General features: G+C 47.0%; 1 protein-coding gene across 1 annotated transcript in view; it reads left to right on the forward strand.

Annotated features, from left to right (window-relative positions):
* PKD1L2 (polycystin 1 like 2) overlaps positions 1–16609 on the forward strand; it is a 122130-nt gene that overhangs the window by 27194 nt on the left and 78327 nt on the right. Inside the window, exons 11-20 of the mRNA XM_029610621.1 lie at positions 104–311; positions 1656–1773; positions 2426–2567; positions 4095–4283; positions 4624–4769; positions 8222–8416; positions 9396–9521; positions 11070–11252; positions 13087–13211; positions 15750–15876. Of these exons, the coding sequence (XP_029466481.1) occupies positions 104–311; positions 1656–1773; positions 2426–2567; positions 4095–4283; positions 4624–4769; positions 8222–8416; positions 9396–9521; positions 11070–11252; positions 13087–13211; positions 15750–15876 (1559 nt within the window). The remainder of the gene's footprint in view (positions 1–103; positions 312–1655; positions 1774–2425; positions 2568–4094; positions 4284–4623; positions 4770–8221; positions 8417–9395; positions 9522–11069; positions 11253–13086; positions 13212–15749; positions 15877–16609) is intronic.

Here is a 16609-nt window from a genome sequence, read left to right on the forward strand (position 1 = left end):
TCACTTTAGAAAGCCTGGGCAGTATTTGGGTACTATCCTGCATTTGTACTTTTTCCCACCTTCGTGAAACTTCTGGCTCATATTCCAAAACATATTTGTTCAGGGTCTTGCTGGCCCAGATGGAGCGAATGTGTGGAGCAGCAACTAATCCACATCAACAGGGAAGAGCTGAAGATCCCGTCTGTCTGCCTGCCCCCTCCAAACTCAGCTGTGACACTCAAAGCTCTGGTCAAGACCAGCGAACAGAAAGACCGAGAAGAAGAGCAATGTCTGTATGTGACAGCCAAGGTGGAGCTTCGCCCAGTGATCAGGTCAGGCTGGGCTGGCACCAGGCCCTGTTCTTGATGTCATCACATTAGAGATGAGGTTGCTGTCGACAGTTCCAGGTCACTTGCCTAAAATGTTTCCGGACCTCGAAATGCTAATTAGCGCATTCAGTGGCATGAAGTGTTTTGAACAGTCACTATTCAATGAAGTTCTCTCCTTTTTTTTCCATGGGAAGAGGGTCTGTGTTATATTTGAATCCTTTGTCTATTTTTATATCTAGACTTCTGTTCTGTGTATAGGCTCACTGCACTATTTGCCACCTCAGCTTCTGTCAATTGAAAAATCAGGAAGTCCAGGGCTAGCCAGCCACGGATTGGGTGGTGCCACTTGCGAGGTAGTGGTGAGGGCAGTTTGAGGGGATTTGGCATGGGGCAATTGAGTGCATGGTGCTGGCTGTAGAGAGAGGCCTGTCCAACGTGTGAAGGTGTTTCTTTGTTAGGCCACAAAGCAATCTAGAACGTTTTCCAGTAGAAACCTCATTGCAATTATAGAGAAACAAACTTTACTTTTATTTATCTATTTATTTAAAAAAAAAAAATCTTAATATACTGCAACTACTGACCATTATCTATTGAGTGCAGTTCACAAGTAACATAAAAACTAAACCAATCAGGGTACATACATGCAGGCATAAGGGCCTACATACTACATTTTTCTCCCATTCTATTTCTAATGAGGAAAATGCTTAGTACATCTGGCCCATAATATGTTTTTCAAACATACCATCAAGGCTCTGGGTCCTGCTATGGGCCTGATTCACGTAGGCCTTTTTTCCTCAGTCTGTGAATATTTATTTATTTATTTATTTATTTAGCTTTTTTATATACCGGCATTCATGAACAAGTCACATCATGCCGGTTCACATAGAACAAGGGGTGCAATGAACAGTATAACTAAACTTGTGCAAGGGGGGAAGCAGTTACAAAAAACAGGGGTAAATAACATGGAATGAGCAGAAAGGGGGAGAGTGGGGTGTAACAGGAACTGTAAGGGAAATATAAATAAATTTAATAATTATGGGGAACGTTGATGAATCAGGCCCTTACTGTGCATGGCACGCACTCTTTTATCCACAGTAAAAGGAGGCGTTCCCAGGGGGGAGGGCGAAAATTAGTCAAGAAGAGAAAACCACAACTATACATTAACGTTGCTGGGAAAATCAGGATATCCAAAATGAATATGCATGAGATGCATTTGCATGCGACGGAGGCAGTGCCTGCAAATGAATCTCATGCATATTCCACGTGGTTACCAGGAAAATCCGACCGGCTTGTGGCACCTGAGGATCGGAGTTGCCTATACCACACCTTTTTTTTTTTTTCTTGTAGCTGTGAGAAAAACTGTAAGCCAGTGAATACAAATGAAGACATGATCTTTAGCGTCAATTGTGAAAAATGCACTGGAGCCATGTACAACTGGTATCTGGATAACAATTTTCCGAAGAAGGTATGTTTAATTGGTTTATCATATGTAGGCTCCGGAAAATGTACTTTTTGTTTCCCCAGACCCTACAGTGTTGTTAGTGAACGAGGTCTCTAATATTATAACAACTTCCCTATAGCGATCCCCTTGCCACTGCTTGGTCAAATAACCTGGAGTGGGGCTTACACATATTATGTGATTTTATATGTAGATATGCACACACGATACGATTACGCGGTTCTGTGCTATAATTTGTTAGAGAGTGCCAGGTAACTCGAGGATCACAGTCTGTAAGGCTAAGTGATGACAGATATAGCCCTAACTGTACCCACACAAGACAGGAGTGGGGAGGGGGGGGGGGGGGGGGTGGTGATTGCAGACTTCTGACTTCCTGGCCGTTCAGGATCTTATAACAGCTTTTGTAAACAGAGGAAGGTTAATACTCCAGAGTCCTGGAGTATTCATAAGGCTGATTGTGGAATCTTTCCCTGTAAAATTCCGTCAGACCAAGAAACAAATGGCAGTTTCTAACCCCGCTAGGAGATGGGACTTATATTTCTGTTTCACTGTTTTGGCAATGCAAGGGCTATTGATGGTCACAGGAGAATGGAAGACCCGACAAGGTTCTATTGCCCTCATGAGGTCACTCTCCCCCTTCTCCCTTTTGCTTTCTCAGACCAGCCCACTCTCTCCGGTGTGCAGTTTGCCTGGTTTCAGGCCGAGCTCCCTGTCTTTGCTGCAAAGCAACTCATCCACCCTGACGCTGAACAGTTCCTTCCTGAAGGACCAAGAAGTGGCCTTTCGAATTAAAGTGACAGGTGCGTGGCTACAGCTTTGGGCAGTCTGAAGGCGGCAAAGCCAAGCAGCAGGAGCTTTCAAACAAAGTTCTGTGCAAGAGCAGAAGAGCCCGGCCTCAGTTCCTGAGATAATGAGCCCAGGGTCCATCCAGCCTGCCCATTTTATCCCTCTGCTGCAATACCACAGACCTCCCCCTATTTCCATCTTTACCCTCACTCTCTCTGTGCTTCTCCCAGGCTCTCTTGAATTCTGATACTGTTTTTATCCCCCACCACTTGGACTTGGAGGTTATTCCACTCATCCATCACCCATTTTGTGAAGAAATTTCTTGATATTACCCCCTTTCGGCCTGATATCTTGACCTCCTAGTTCCAGAACTTTCTCCCACTGAAAAAGGTTTGCCTCCAGTGCATTTATACCTGTGAGGTATTTGAAAGCCTCTGTCATATTCCCCTCTCCCTCCTCTCCTCTAGGGTATACATATTCTTCTTTTCAGGGCTTATGGTGCACCATTTTGGGAATCCTACTCTGGCAGCCTCTACGCTGCCTGTATCCTTTTAGAAATGTGGCCTCCGGGACTGGACACAATAATCCAGATGAGGCCTCAACCACAAGTTGTTCACAGGCATTATCTCCTCTTTTATTTCTGTCAACTTATCAAGCTTCCCTTTCTACACCACTTTTCCTCTGGCTTTCACCCTGGCCTTGTCACACTGCTTGGCAGCTTTGGGGACACCAGATATCATCTCCCCCAGGTCCCTTTCCTGGTGGAAAGGGAAGAGGTAGGTAGGAGTCACACTCACCACAGCTGAAAGTCCCGCAGAGTGTTACAGTGGTCTGGCTTACAAAGGCAGACCTTACCTCCTCGCAGGAATTAAGAGGCACAGGAAAAGTCTGTAACACTAGTAACCAGAGCGGGCAGGGAGCAAACAGTTAACAGCAAAGAAGCATTCATGGGCAGGAGAATTCCAGTCTTGAGCAAGATTCACCTAGGTGAGGAGTAAGATGGATACCTGACAGGAATTCTGAAGGAATTCAGATAATAAGCGCAGACACTCTGTCCCAACTGGTCCTCAGGCCTTTCTGGATCACATTGTTCTCATTTCGTTGGAAAATTGCAGATGTTAGTGTCACCTGTAAATAGATATGCGGCAGCATCCCAGAGAAGAAGCACAGTATCACTTAGTTGTGTCTGGTGGAGGCACGTCTTCATGAGACTTCTTATTGTGAACACTGGGTTGTGCAATGAATTGCTGTGTCCAAGAAAACACTCCAAATTATTCATTGTACAGCTGTCTGTTAAATGCATTGAGCCATCAGCTTCAACAGTTTACAATGAATGGATCAGCTCTTTGGGATCTGCCATGTACTTGTGACCCAGATTGGCCACCATAGGAAAAGGGAATAGGATGCCGGGCTCGATGGACCTTTGATTGCACTCAGCATGGCTCTTCTTATGTTGCACTCTTGGCATTTTCTGCTTCTCGGGAAATGGTTCAATAAAATAAGCTGCTAAGTTATCCTTTCCTCTTTGTGTCCCCCTTCAGTTCTGAACATGAATAATTATGGGGAGGAAGTATACGTGGTCAGCACCCTGTCCTCGCTAGTGGCACCGGTCTGCACAGTGACACCCGAGGAAGGATCCGTGCTGACAAGTTTCAAGATCTCCTGCTCTGCCGCCTGCATCCCTGCCGACTCATGCCCTCCTCTCTCCTACTGCTTCTATCCCAGGCCAAGTAAGCTCTCGCCACTGCCAGCTCCTGGCTTTTCTCTTCGTCTCCTGCAGGAAGAGTGACCCGCTGCCGGAGGCAGACCTCAGAGCCACCATCACTGTGGAATCCCGATGACTGCAAATCCTGATTCAGGAAATCTCATCCTGATCGCCAACCACTCCGGGACTTCTGTTATTGCCTTCCCTGGACACCCATGAATGCTGGGGGGGCGGGGGGGCAGAATAATATAACCTCAGTGTTCCCCTGGTGCCCTCATGTTACTCTGATGCACTGGGCGTGGATAGCGGTGTTACTTAAGAGACAGAAAACTGTACTGAGCTCTGTCTCACTCTTCCCGTTTCAGATTCCCTGTTACACTGTGGCTCAGATTCTGAAGTTTTGTCCGTCTACCTCCCACTTGGAGAAGAAAAAAATAAATTTGTTTTAAACATCACCGTTACCGTTAGTAACAACTTAGGTGACATCGTGAGAACCATTGCAACGGTCAAGGTACAGTATGTGAAGGGAAGAGGAATCATGGGTTACACACACTGGGGCGGATTTTAAAAGGGTTACGCGCGTAACCCCCGAAAACCCGCTGCTGCGCGCGCCGAGCCTGTTTTGCACGGGCCCGGTGACGTGCGCAAGCCCCAGGGACGCGCGTATGTCCCAGGGCTTGAGAAAAGGGGCGGGATGGGGCGGTCCGGGGGCGGGATGGAGGCCTCTGGCACAGCGGCCATGCTGGGGGATCGCGTGCCTGCACTTGGCTGGCGCGCGCAACCTACGCCTGCCCAGAGGAGGCGCAACTTATTCAACAAAGGTCAGGGAGGGTTTAGATAGGGCTGTGGGGCGGGTTAGGGAGGGGAAGGTGGGGGGAGGGGGCGGAAGGAAAGTTCCTTCTGAGGCCGGTCCGATTTCGGAGCGGCCTTGGAGGGAACGGGGAAAGCCATCGGGGCTCCCCTAGGGCTCGGCGCGCGCAAGGTGCACAAGTGCGCACCCCCTTGCCCGCGCCGAGCCCTTGTGCTCGCATGTTATGAAATCGGGCGTAGCTACTAAAATCTGGCCCACTGCGAATCCCTACAGGCTAGAGGATGGAAATGAAAAAAAATGGGGTGACCTATGTTAACTTTAGGTGTAACAGTTCTGCGTGGCGGTATCCTGCACAGAGCAGCAGCTACTACCCTTAACAGAAGGCATTTATTTATTTAAAAGTGCTTATATTCTGCACACATACAAAATGTTCTGGGCGGGGTACAGGAAAAGCATACATAAACTGATAATAGTGCAATAAAAACAGCTATATAAATTAATAATAAAACTAAAAACACACACTACGTAATAAACTATACTAACCTAGCCATGTCTTTGGGTACAAATAGGTCTGCCAGGTGTAGTTGGCAAGAGAGATGCTCTCACGGATGTAAAAGCACTTTTAAAAAGATGAGTCTTCAAGGCCTTTTAAAAAGTTTTTTGGCAGGTGATAATACGAAGGGAATCTGGCAGGGAGTTTTGAGCTCTTGATGGAAAAGGCCTGCTCTCTGGTTGATTCTAAATGGGCAGCTCTTACTGATGGAATCTCTAATACATTTTTGTTCACAGACCTCAAGGATCTAACTGGTTTGTATATAAGTAAGGCAAGAGAGTGACCTGCACAGAGCAGCAGTTACCAACCTAAACAAAAGGCATGGGGGGGGTAACCTGCATGGAGTGGCAGTTACTACCTTTAGCAATAGGCATGTGTGTAACTTTCAAGGAGTGGCAGTTACTACCTTAACAATAGGCATGGGGTAACTTTCAAGGAGTGGCAGTTACTACCCTAACAATAGGCATGTGTGTAACTTTCAAGGAGTGGCAGTTACTACCTTAACAATAGGCATGGGGTAACTTTCAAGGAGTGGCAGTTACTACCCTAACAATAGGCATGTGTGTAACTTTCAAGGAGTGGCAGTTACTACCTTAACAATAGGCATGGGGTAACTTTCAAGGAGTGGCAGTTACTACCCTAACAATAGGCATGTGTGTAACTTTCAAGGAGTGGCAGTTACTACCCTAACAATAGGCATGTGTGTAACTTTCAAGGAGTGGCAGTTACTACCTTAACAATAGGCATGGGGTAACTTTCAAGGAGTGGCAGTTACTACCCTAACAATAGGCATGTGTGTAACTTTCAAGGAGTGGCAGTTACTACCTTAACAATAGGCATGGGGGTAACTTGAACGGAGTGGCAGTTACTACCTTTAACAATAGGCATGGGTGTAACCTGCATGGAGTGGCAGTTACTACCTTTAGCAATAGGCATGTGTATAACTTTCAAGGAGTGGCAGTTACTACCTTAACAATAGGCATGGGTGTAACCTGCAAGGAGTGGCAGTTACTACCTTTAACAATAGGCATGGGTGTAACCTGCAAGGAGTGGCAGTTACTACCTTTAACAATAGGCATGGGTGTAACCTGCAAGGAGTGGCAGTTACAACCTTTAACAATAGGCATAGGTGTTACCTGCAAGGAGTGGCAGTTACCACCTATAACAATAGGCATGGATGTAACCTGCAAGGAGTGGCAGTTACTACCTTTAACAATAGGCATGGGTTTAACCTGCAAGGAGTGGCAGTTACTACCATTAACAATAGTCATGGGTGTAATCTTCAAGGAGTGGCAGTTACTACCCTAACAATAGGCATGTGTGTAACTTTCAAGGAGTGGCAGTTACTACCTTAACAATAGGCATGGGGGTAACTTGCACGGAGTGGCAGTTACTACATTTAGCAATAAGAATGGGGGTAACTTGCAAGGAGTGTCAGTAGCTACCTTTAATAATAGGCATGGTTGTAACCTGCAAGGAGTGGCAGTTACTACCTTTAACACTAGGCATGGGTTTAACCTGCAAGGAGTGGCAGTCACTACCTTTAGCAATAGGCATGGGGGTAACCTGCATGGAGTGGCAGTTCTACCTTTAACAATAGGCATGGATGTAACCTGCAAGGAGTGGCACTAGCTACCTTTAACACTAGGCATGGGTGTAACCTGCAAGGAGTGGCAGTTACTACCTTTAACATTAGCGATGGGTGTAACCTGCAAGGAGTGGCAGTCACTACCTTTAGCAATAGGCATGAGTGTAACCTGCATGGAGTGGCAGTTCTACCTTTAGCAATACGAATGGGGGTAACTTGCAAGAGTGGCAGTAGCTACCCTTAACAATAGGCATGAGTGTAACCTGCAAGGAGTGGCAGTTACTACCTTTAACATTAGCAATGGGTGTAACCTGCAAGGAGTGGCAGTTACTGCCTTCAGCAATAGGCATGGGGGTAATCTACATGGAGTGACAGTTCTAATTTTAGCAATAAGAATGGGGGTAACTTGCACGGAGTGGCAGTAGCTACCTTTAACAATAGGCATTGGTGTAACCTGCAAGGAGTGGCAGTTTCTAACTTTAACAATAGGCATGGGTTTATCCTGCAATTAGTGGCAGTTACTATCTTTAACAATAGGCATGGGTGTAACCTGCAAGGAGTGGCATTTTCTACCTTTAACAATAGGCATGGGGGTAACTTGCACATAGTGGCAGTTACTACCTTTAGCAATAAGCATGGGGGTAACTTGCACGGAGTGGCAGTAGCTATCTTTAACAATAGGCATGGGGAGTAACCTGAATGAAGCAACTTGCTGGATAGACTGTTTTGTCTTTATCCTCCATCATTTTCTATGTTACTATGGATCTGTCTTTCAAGGGCAACTGGGAACTTTGATAAGATTATGAAAGGACCCTTAACAAGAGTGTGACAGGACTTCCTAATGCCCAATAATCAGACACATTTAAGGCTTCATGTAGGGATTTTGTATTGTCAAAAGCAGAATTACAAATCCCAGAAGATTTAGAGGAGGGTTGGATCCAAGAGTTCCTGAGGCCTGGTGTTAGCTTTGTATCTCTGTTTCTTTTTTCCTTTTCTCTTTTTTGCTTCCAGGTGAAAAATGAAGACTTGAATAGTGGCAACCAGACTTTGCTATCTGTTGTATCAGAGAAAGCAAATACGGTTCTGAAAGGAGAGGACAGTGGGACTTCCCTGATACAGCTCTATAAGTCTGTATCTTCCGTCCTTAATCACAGGAGCCAGGAAGAAAGTCTGAACACTTCCCTGCGAACAGACACCAAGAAGGAGGTTAGTCCAGGCCCTCTGCACCAGTACTGCAGACGATGGCATGGGACTGTGACTGGTGCCCTGGTATCCTGAGAATGAACTGCCAGCACCAAGAAGTAACTGAGAGAAGGCCTTTGGTGAGAGCTCATCAGCAGCAGGGCTGCCTCATTCTCTGAGCCACATCTCCACACACAGACCCAGCCAAAGTAGAAGAGGCCTGCCAAACTGGTGCAAGGTCTTAATGATCCAAATCCTGAAACTGACAGCGGCTGCAGGCAGAATATTTACCCTGCAGGCAGGCATCAAAACAGGATAAAATAGAATAACATGGCACTGCTTGCAAGTCTTTCACTGGGCAATGCCCTAAGGCGGTCATGGCATGAGTGCAAAGACGTTTCAGGCCCTGGCAATATGAAGAGGTTCTGGAGAGGCTATTTCATCTCTCTGTGGCTGCACCAAGGGAGCAAGCAAACGCACCCAAGTCTGTTGCAGCTTTTGTCAGCCATGAGGACTAGCACCCATGCATGAAGTCAAAATTCCATTTGCAACACCTACTAATAAGTCTGAACTATTTATTGTATTTGTACTGAAAACCCCCACAATGTGAAGCCTCCCAGATACTGGTTTGGGGTAATTTTCACCCTATCCACTTTAGTACAAAGACCGTTTGCACAGTTTTGACCTGCAGACTCTGGAGGGGAACTAGGAAGGAACAGATTTTTAGTATTTTTTAAATTTAACATAGGAATTTATCTGCAAATGAATATGAAGCAATATATCGACAAAAGCATGACAGCTGTCCTATCATTGCCGTCACAGTCAGAGAGGGAAAAATATTATTTATACCTAATGTAAGAAAATATTCAGATGAGTCAGACAATGCTACCCATAAACTGGGAGACTGGCGACTATCCAGACTTCCAGATAAAACCCTCACAGTGTAGTCTGCTCTGACTGCAGCTTTACTGTCCATTCTCTCATCGTCTCTTTTCATTTCAAGCTGAGAGAAGCCATGCTGGTGACCCTGTCTGCAGTGAACGTCACTTCCATGGAGACGGCTCTTGAGATGTCGGAGGTGCTGAAAGAGATCACTCACAAGAGCGAGGAACTCTCGGCCACCGCACAGGTACAGAGAGATGCGGCCCCCAGGTCTCCCAGACATACCCTGCAGTATTTTATGAGGGAGGAAAAGGTCTCAGTGCCCAAGGAACCAAAGCAACAGCCAACGAAGTTCCTCTTGTAAAAGATTCCTGGTGACATATCGGTTGAGGTGCCTCTTGGCTCACCCAGGCTCGAATGCTTTCTCAGCACTGTGAGGCAAAGCAGAGACGTTCTGACACTCTTGCTCAACCAAGAGGCACATCAATGAACATATTTAGTTATTTTCTTGCAAATAAAAGAGTCACTGATTGCATGCACTTCCTGATCTAGTACTGGCTTATGAAAGCTCTTCTCTAAGTAATCTGAAATTCCTCCTGTTTTTGTCAGTACTAATCTAGAAAGAAAAGAAACCAGGCTTGTAAGCATCACTTGGGGCTTAGCTGGCAACTCTGATATTCTTTATGTTTATTGAATAATCATAAGCTGAGCGATTTTCACATAGATACATGGAACTGTAATTGTTCTCCCATAGGGCTGCGTTAGTGATGTATTTTTGTTGACTGTCGTGGTAATATCTCCTCTGACTTCAGCTTGTTCCAGTTTAAGCAGCTGCTCACTACACTCTGAATAAGGCCCCAGGGCCTGAATTTCAGTGAAAGACTGATGGGACAGTAAACAAGCTTTTTATAAAGATAAAGAGAAGGAAAAAAACAGTTGATGGATAAGGACGCACCCAGCTAGAAGTTGCTATTTTTAACCTACAAAAGCAAATTAATGTTAAAATCAAACTGCCTAATATGTTCCTAACAAACAGGCTTACTTACACACTAAGTTTATTATTTTAAATTGTTACCGTACTATCATGGCACATGATTAATTTGTTATCTATACCACCCATATTTTTCATTATCGTGCCCTTCTGTAAACCGTTGTGATGGTTATTTAACTTAATGACGGTATAGAAAAGTTTTTAAATAAATAAAATAAATTAGTACTTAAAAAAAAAACAAAACGCTGAGCAAGAAAACTGGAAAACGAGAATTAACAGCTGCCGAGATCAGATTCACAGCTGTACTAAGCAAGAAAGTAATATTAGAATTAAAGTATACAGTCCTATTCTGATATGAATATCTTCACCTGAGGGACCCGAGTAACACTGATAAAGCTTTCTTCCCTCCCAAAGTAAGGTCATGAGGTCACACGAACTCTTTGATCACAAGGTTTCTCCCTAATGTATGGTGTCCTATCTGCTATGCCGTAAATCTAAACCCAGACATAGTGCACCGCCTTTTCCATAGCTCTGTCTGGCCTACACGTTTGAATATTCAGACCTGATGACAGGTCTACACATTTAAATATTGAGACTAAACTTTATTTCCTGCCTCGTGGGGTGCCAGGCTCAGGTCTCAGTCTTTGCCTGGTGCTGGGTCTTCACGATGGAAACCACAGTTCCTCTCTGTAGAGGAAAGTAGTACCATTTCGTGCCATCGTAGGTCCACCCTAAAGCCATACACTCACGGCTGTCACTCGGCCATTAGCTGGAATGAGAGCCCCTTTCCTGTTCCTTTTCCAGGTGGAAGCCAGCGGCACACTGAAGGATGTGAGCGAGATGCTGTTAAGCGTCAGCAGTGAGGATGGGGAGGGGGACCAGAGGCGGAAAGACGCCACCGGCTACCTCTTCAACGCAGTCAACAACGTACTGGAAGCCACTTTGAAAAACGGAACGGATGAGACCGTCGGAAGTGGCACGACCCAGGTACTGCGCCAAACAGCAGGAGAGTCACAGCCCGTCTCCACTCACAGCGCTGCGCTTCATACACTTTCTGTACATTTGAGGTCACCTATGTGTTTCTGCTCTTTGGCAGAGTTACCATGCGGTAGATATTCAAAGCTGGCTGTGTAAGTAACTTAGCCAGATGGAGCTAAATCAGCTAAGTTGCGATGTATATTCAGCGGCACGGCAAAGCCGCTGCATATTTGCATATATGTGTGCACTTCGCCGGATAAGTCTACCCAGCTACGTTTATACCTGCTCTATAGGCGTCTAAACGTAGACGTAAACTTATGTGGCTAACTCCAAACATCAGTAGTTAGCTGTGTAAGCTATATGGCTAATTCACTCTGCCTACTACAGTCCTACTTTTTGTGCGTGCAGCTTTTAACCGGATAAGGGACTTATACAGCTAAGTGGCGGCCACTGAATGCAAGCGCATATTCAGCAGCCACTACTTCGCCGCACAAGACCTGCTTATCCGGCTGGATAGCGCTGAATGTGTTTTGAATATTGGGCCCCACCTGCATTGTCTTTACTGGGACAACCTGGTTTTAGACTTTTTCTATCCCAGCTTGCTAACTTCTTCAGCAGGGTCCTAGAGTTTTGGCCGTGCACGTGGTTTGCAGGCAATGAGAGAGCCTGGTGATTAGCCGGAGAAGTCCATCTGGTTCCTATTTGGGCTTCTTCTAGCTCAGCTCCTGGTTCAGAATTAGTTTGAACTTTTGGGGGGCTGGCACAGGTCATTACAAGAGAGTAAGGAGAGTGGATCCTTGTGCTATGGCGTGGCTGGTGCAGCCTAATAAGCGAAGCCAGTAGACCCACGCCAACATCTGACGAACTCACTCTGGGCCGGGACAGAACTGAGCTTCACCTGTACCAGCCCCCGCTCCCCGCAGATTGAACCCTAAGGTTCCAGGGGCTGGCTGGACTTAGGTGATAGTCCCACAGGGCAAACAGAAGAAGAAGAATCAGAGGCTAAGCTGAGGTCAGGGCAGACAGCAGTCAGCCAATCTCCGGCTTCAGGCCAAGGGTCAGAACTGACGGCAAGCAAGGCATGGTCCAGAGCCAAAGCAATGGTCAGTGACTGGCGGCAGATAAGAGAATGGTCCAGGTCCCAAGCAATGGTCAGTGGCAGGCAGCAGGCAAGAGAATGGTCCAGGTTTGAAGCAATGGTTAACCTGTGAAATCAGGCTAGGTAGGGTGGACTGGAGCAGGCTGGACAGGGCAAGGATGAGATAAGGCAGGTTGGACAAGATGAGGCAAGGCAGGCAGGAAGCAGGAAGCAGGATCACGATGAGGCAACACGCACCGCACGAAAAGGCAGGAGACCCATTGCTGAGGCGCTGGCTGGGAGCGAGAGCCGGGCTAAAGTACCCAGCCAGCGCTGACATCATCCCTGGGCGCCTCTCTCAGTTTCCTGCTGCAGGCGCTTTAAGAGTGGTCCACATGCATGCGCCTAAGGGGCTGCTGGCAGCAGCGTTGCGATGGTGGCGTCTTCCCCGAAGAGCCAGAGCAATGTGCTGGGACGGCTCAAATGCTATGCGGCTGCTGCTGGGTGAGTGTTGCCGGCTGCAACTGGTAAATGTTACAAAGAGCCTGTGATTGTGCCTCTGAGCAGCATTTCTGCCTCGGAGACACTCAAGGAGCTGCGTCTCCCTTACCTCTCCCCTCCATCACTTCTGCAGTACCTGCTATCTCAGTGACTCCGTTGTCAGTTCTGGAAATGTAGGAGCCCGTTACTGGTTTCTGCTTGCACTTTGCTCACTTGAAATGCAAATGAAGTAGAACAAAATCTGTCTCTTCTGTGCCCTTTCAGAGCCTGGTGTCTCACCAGCTGCTGAGCACGGTGGATAACCTGCAGAGTGCACTGCTGATAGGGAAGCTGCCAGACCAGCAGCCAATGGTGCTGACCGCTCCCTCGCTTGCCATGTATATAAACAGGTAAGAAGAGCCACTGCCTGGGTGCTGGCCACTAACGTCTCCACAGCTTTGTGCAAGAAGGTTAAAGGTCATACAGAGAGACGGGCACTGCTGTTCAAGGGGAGCAGTGACCTAGCTGCAGAGAGCAGCCTTGAAATACATAACAAGGGTTATCTGGAGGCTGGTGAGCAAGCGTAACAAGGGAAGAAAATTCTAGTTTCAGGACGATCCATCGCTGGAACAAGTTACCTAGGAAGATGGAGGAATTTGCATTATTAGAGGCTTCTAAGAGCTCGTTACACGAATTTCTCTCTGGGGTGGTTTTTAGGTGCAGTGGGTCCTAACTGGAGGCAGGGTGGTAGACTGGGGCCTCGAGGTCCCTTTCAGTTCTGTCTCTCTAGGATTCTAAATAATGTACTTATTTATTTAAAATTATTTGTAGCCCGCATCCTCCGAAGCTTGGGGCGGGTAACACAGTAACATACATAAAAATGGAAAATGCAACAAAACAAGATTAAGCAAAATGTAGAACCTGGACAATGATAAAAGGCCGTCGCGCCCACTAGTCAGGAGTCTGCCTAAGAACAGAAAAACTGCACTGGGGAGGAGTCTGGCTAGCAGGCACGGGTGAGGCAAAAACAATTGAAAATCAGGGCCTCCTTGAATTCTTTCGAATCGGTCAAGGTACATAGATGTTGTGGAAGAGAATTCCAGAGGGCCGGGGCCAGCTAATGAGAAAGCTGTTTCTGGTGTGCTTGGAGGGAGGGAATTCCAAGAAGAATTTGAGGATACTACTGATCCATGGGGATGAAGTGTGGTGCAACAGGTTACGAGTTAAAGATGCGAGATTGTCCTGGATGGGATGCAGATTTTAGAACTGGAGTAAGGCGTCCATGTTTTTTCTTGGTGCCAGTGAGAAGGCGTGCAGCAGCGTTTTGGATTATTTATTTATTTATTTAACACTTTTCTATACCGACCTTCATGGTAATGACCATATCAGATCGGTTGACATCGAACAGGGTAGAAAAGTGATCATCTGTAGTGGTCTGAGGGTGAAGGCCAGCATATAAGGCATCACAATAATCTGAAGAGGTGCTTATTAGTGATTGGAAGACCACCCTAAAATTGTGTTGATCTAGCAAAGGCTTTTTTTATATAAAGAAAACAGTATCTAGGCCATTCAGATGACGTATGTGAAAAAGCGGAGCTTGAGACATCAGTGTATGCCCTCATTTGCCACTTATTCCCCAAGGCCAGGTGTAATTCAGCAACATGTCAGTGCTCTGCATGGACGTATAGCTTGTTATGGCTCATACAGAAGCCTGTCTTGTCTTTGTGAAACAGGATGTATGAGACAGCCCAAGCATAATTGTTGGAAAGCTTTATAGAAAACCACACATGACTCGCCATTTGTAGCTGAGCTGTTCTTGTCATGTATGCTGGGGCCAGGCCAAGGATTGGTGGTTTTTGTGGCAATGCTCTCTCTGCTTTCCCTATATCTTACTAGTCGTACTCCAGAAGAACAGCTCATAGCTACACCATTTTATGCTCTAGATCTTTAAGGGGACGAGATCCGGTTAGCAGTGGCCCCCTGTGAGGATGACCGAGCAAATCTTCTGGGCTGGAGCAGAAAACCACACCATCTCCAGCCTTTTTCCGATGCAATCTTAACTTTTATTAACATAAACAGAAAATCACACCAACAATAACTGCCTATCTTTGTAGTATGCTTCCAACACAACTTCAGAGAGGGTCAGGAGCTCCTTGTTCCTGGAGACCGGCAGGGGGGCTGGGCTTACACTCTTATTTCCCTCCCAGCAGGGTCCTGCCCACAGAGCTCTCCCCCTCTGTAGGACTGAAGGTGGATCGGGCTAAATGCCTGGTCCCACACAGGGAAAATACTCCATCACACTCTCCCTTTAATGAGAGCTAGCAAAGCATTTCAGAGCATCTCTCCTTTCCTATTTAGTGACTATGGTGTGCTTGTAGAGTATATCACTTCGGTCGTCCTGTGACCTGATGGCCCGTTTATGCATGCACATAGCTTGTCCAGCCAAGATAATGCTGGTGAGAGCTTGTCTGAGTCCATCAACCTTGCTCTGAAGGATCAGCACTAGAGGGTTAGAAGGGAGTCCTGTTTCCGTGGCTGCTCAATCCTTAATTTCTCTGCTGGGACTAGCAGCTTGGGTAGTGGGCACCAGCGGTTCCAGTCACTTTAGTGCTGTGTGGTTCGCTTCCATCACCAGTAAGGAGGTGGGATCAGTTCGGACCAGCCACGGCATTTGCATCTTTTCATGGTCCTGGAAGAAGCTGCGCTGATAGCATAGTTGCCTGCCACAGGACAAAAATGATTAAAATGCAGACTTACAGGCCCAACGTCTCAAGTTAAATGCCGGGCTCCCTAATTTTTTGGGTGAGTTAAGGGAATAATGGAAAATCCCTGCTTTTCAAATGTGACCACTATGTCCCGTCCCTAGAACTAATTGCAACAGAGCGCCACTCCTCTCTGTCCCCGCCCTCCCTGTTCTTACTGTGGGGTTCTCTCTTTTTCTTGGACAGGTTACAGACGGACAGCTTGGATGGCACCTCCGTGAGTGTCACTAGCACCAGCTCTGCCAGCTTTACTCTGCCCTCTCTTGCCACCGTCAGTGTCCCAGGGGAAAGTGATGCCATCGTGGATTTAAGGGCAAGTAAACACATGTTGTCCCACTGTAAGAACATCATTTTGACAGTGAAACATACAGGTTGCACCTTGACTTTGCCTGGCATGCTGATCGGTTGACGGACACGTGTGCCTGTGGTGCATTTTGCAGCATTTAGACGTACATATGACAAGCAGTAATATTCACCCCGTGTCACTTAAGGGCTTCAGGGCTGGGCTGGGCTGATGGCCCCGTGACAGTGCTGCAAATATACACAGAGGAAATCAAAGTACAGCTCCTGGACCCTGCTCCTTGGACTGGCAGCAGCTGGGGGACGCTGCAATGAATCCCGGTGGGGAAGGGACATCTACTGGCAAAGTTCAAGGTGCATACGTGCGAGGGACTGTCGCTGCAGTATCAGGTATATCAAAGCACACCCGAGAAGAAGGATTATTCGTTGAACTGCCACGGTGCATTCTGGCAAAGGCCGCACACGTGGGCCATATTCAATGTAGCTGAACGTGGGAACTCATAGGTAGGGCCAAGCGGAACTATGCAAAACAGGAATGATGCCAGACCACAGCTCTGGAGGCCACGGTGGAGTGTGGAGTCTCCCAGAGTGACAAGCCTGGGTCCGCCCCTGATAGCAGGTTGGAAGCGCTCCTACCACCGCAAAGCTTGGTTTATGTTCGCCCACCTTTCTCAGGGGCAGCACCAGCTCTTGCACTGGCTGAAGTTGACTGATGTTAGCCTATTCACGTGGTCTGTGGTATTCCG

The sequence above is a fragment of the Rhinatrema bivittatum genome, chromosome 7, assembly GCF_901001135.1.
Source record: "Rhinatrema bivittatum chromosome 7, aRhiBiv1.1, whole genome shotgun sequence".
Taxonomy (NCBI): Eukaryota; Metazoa; Chordata; class Amphibia; order Gymnophiona; family Rhinatrematidae; genus Rhinatrema; species Rhinatrema bivittatum.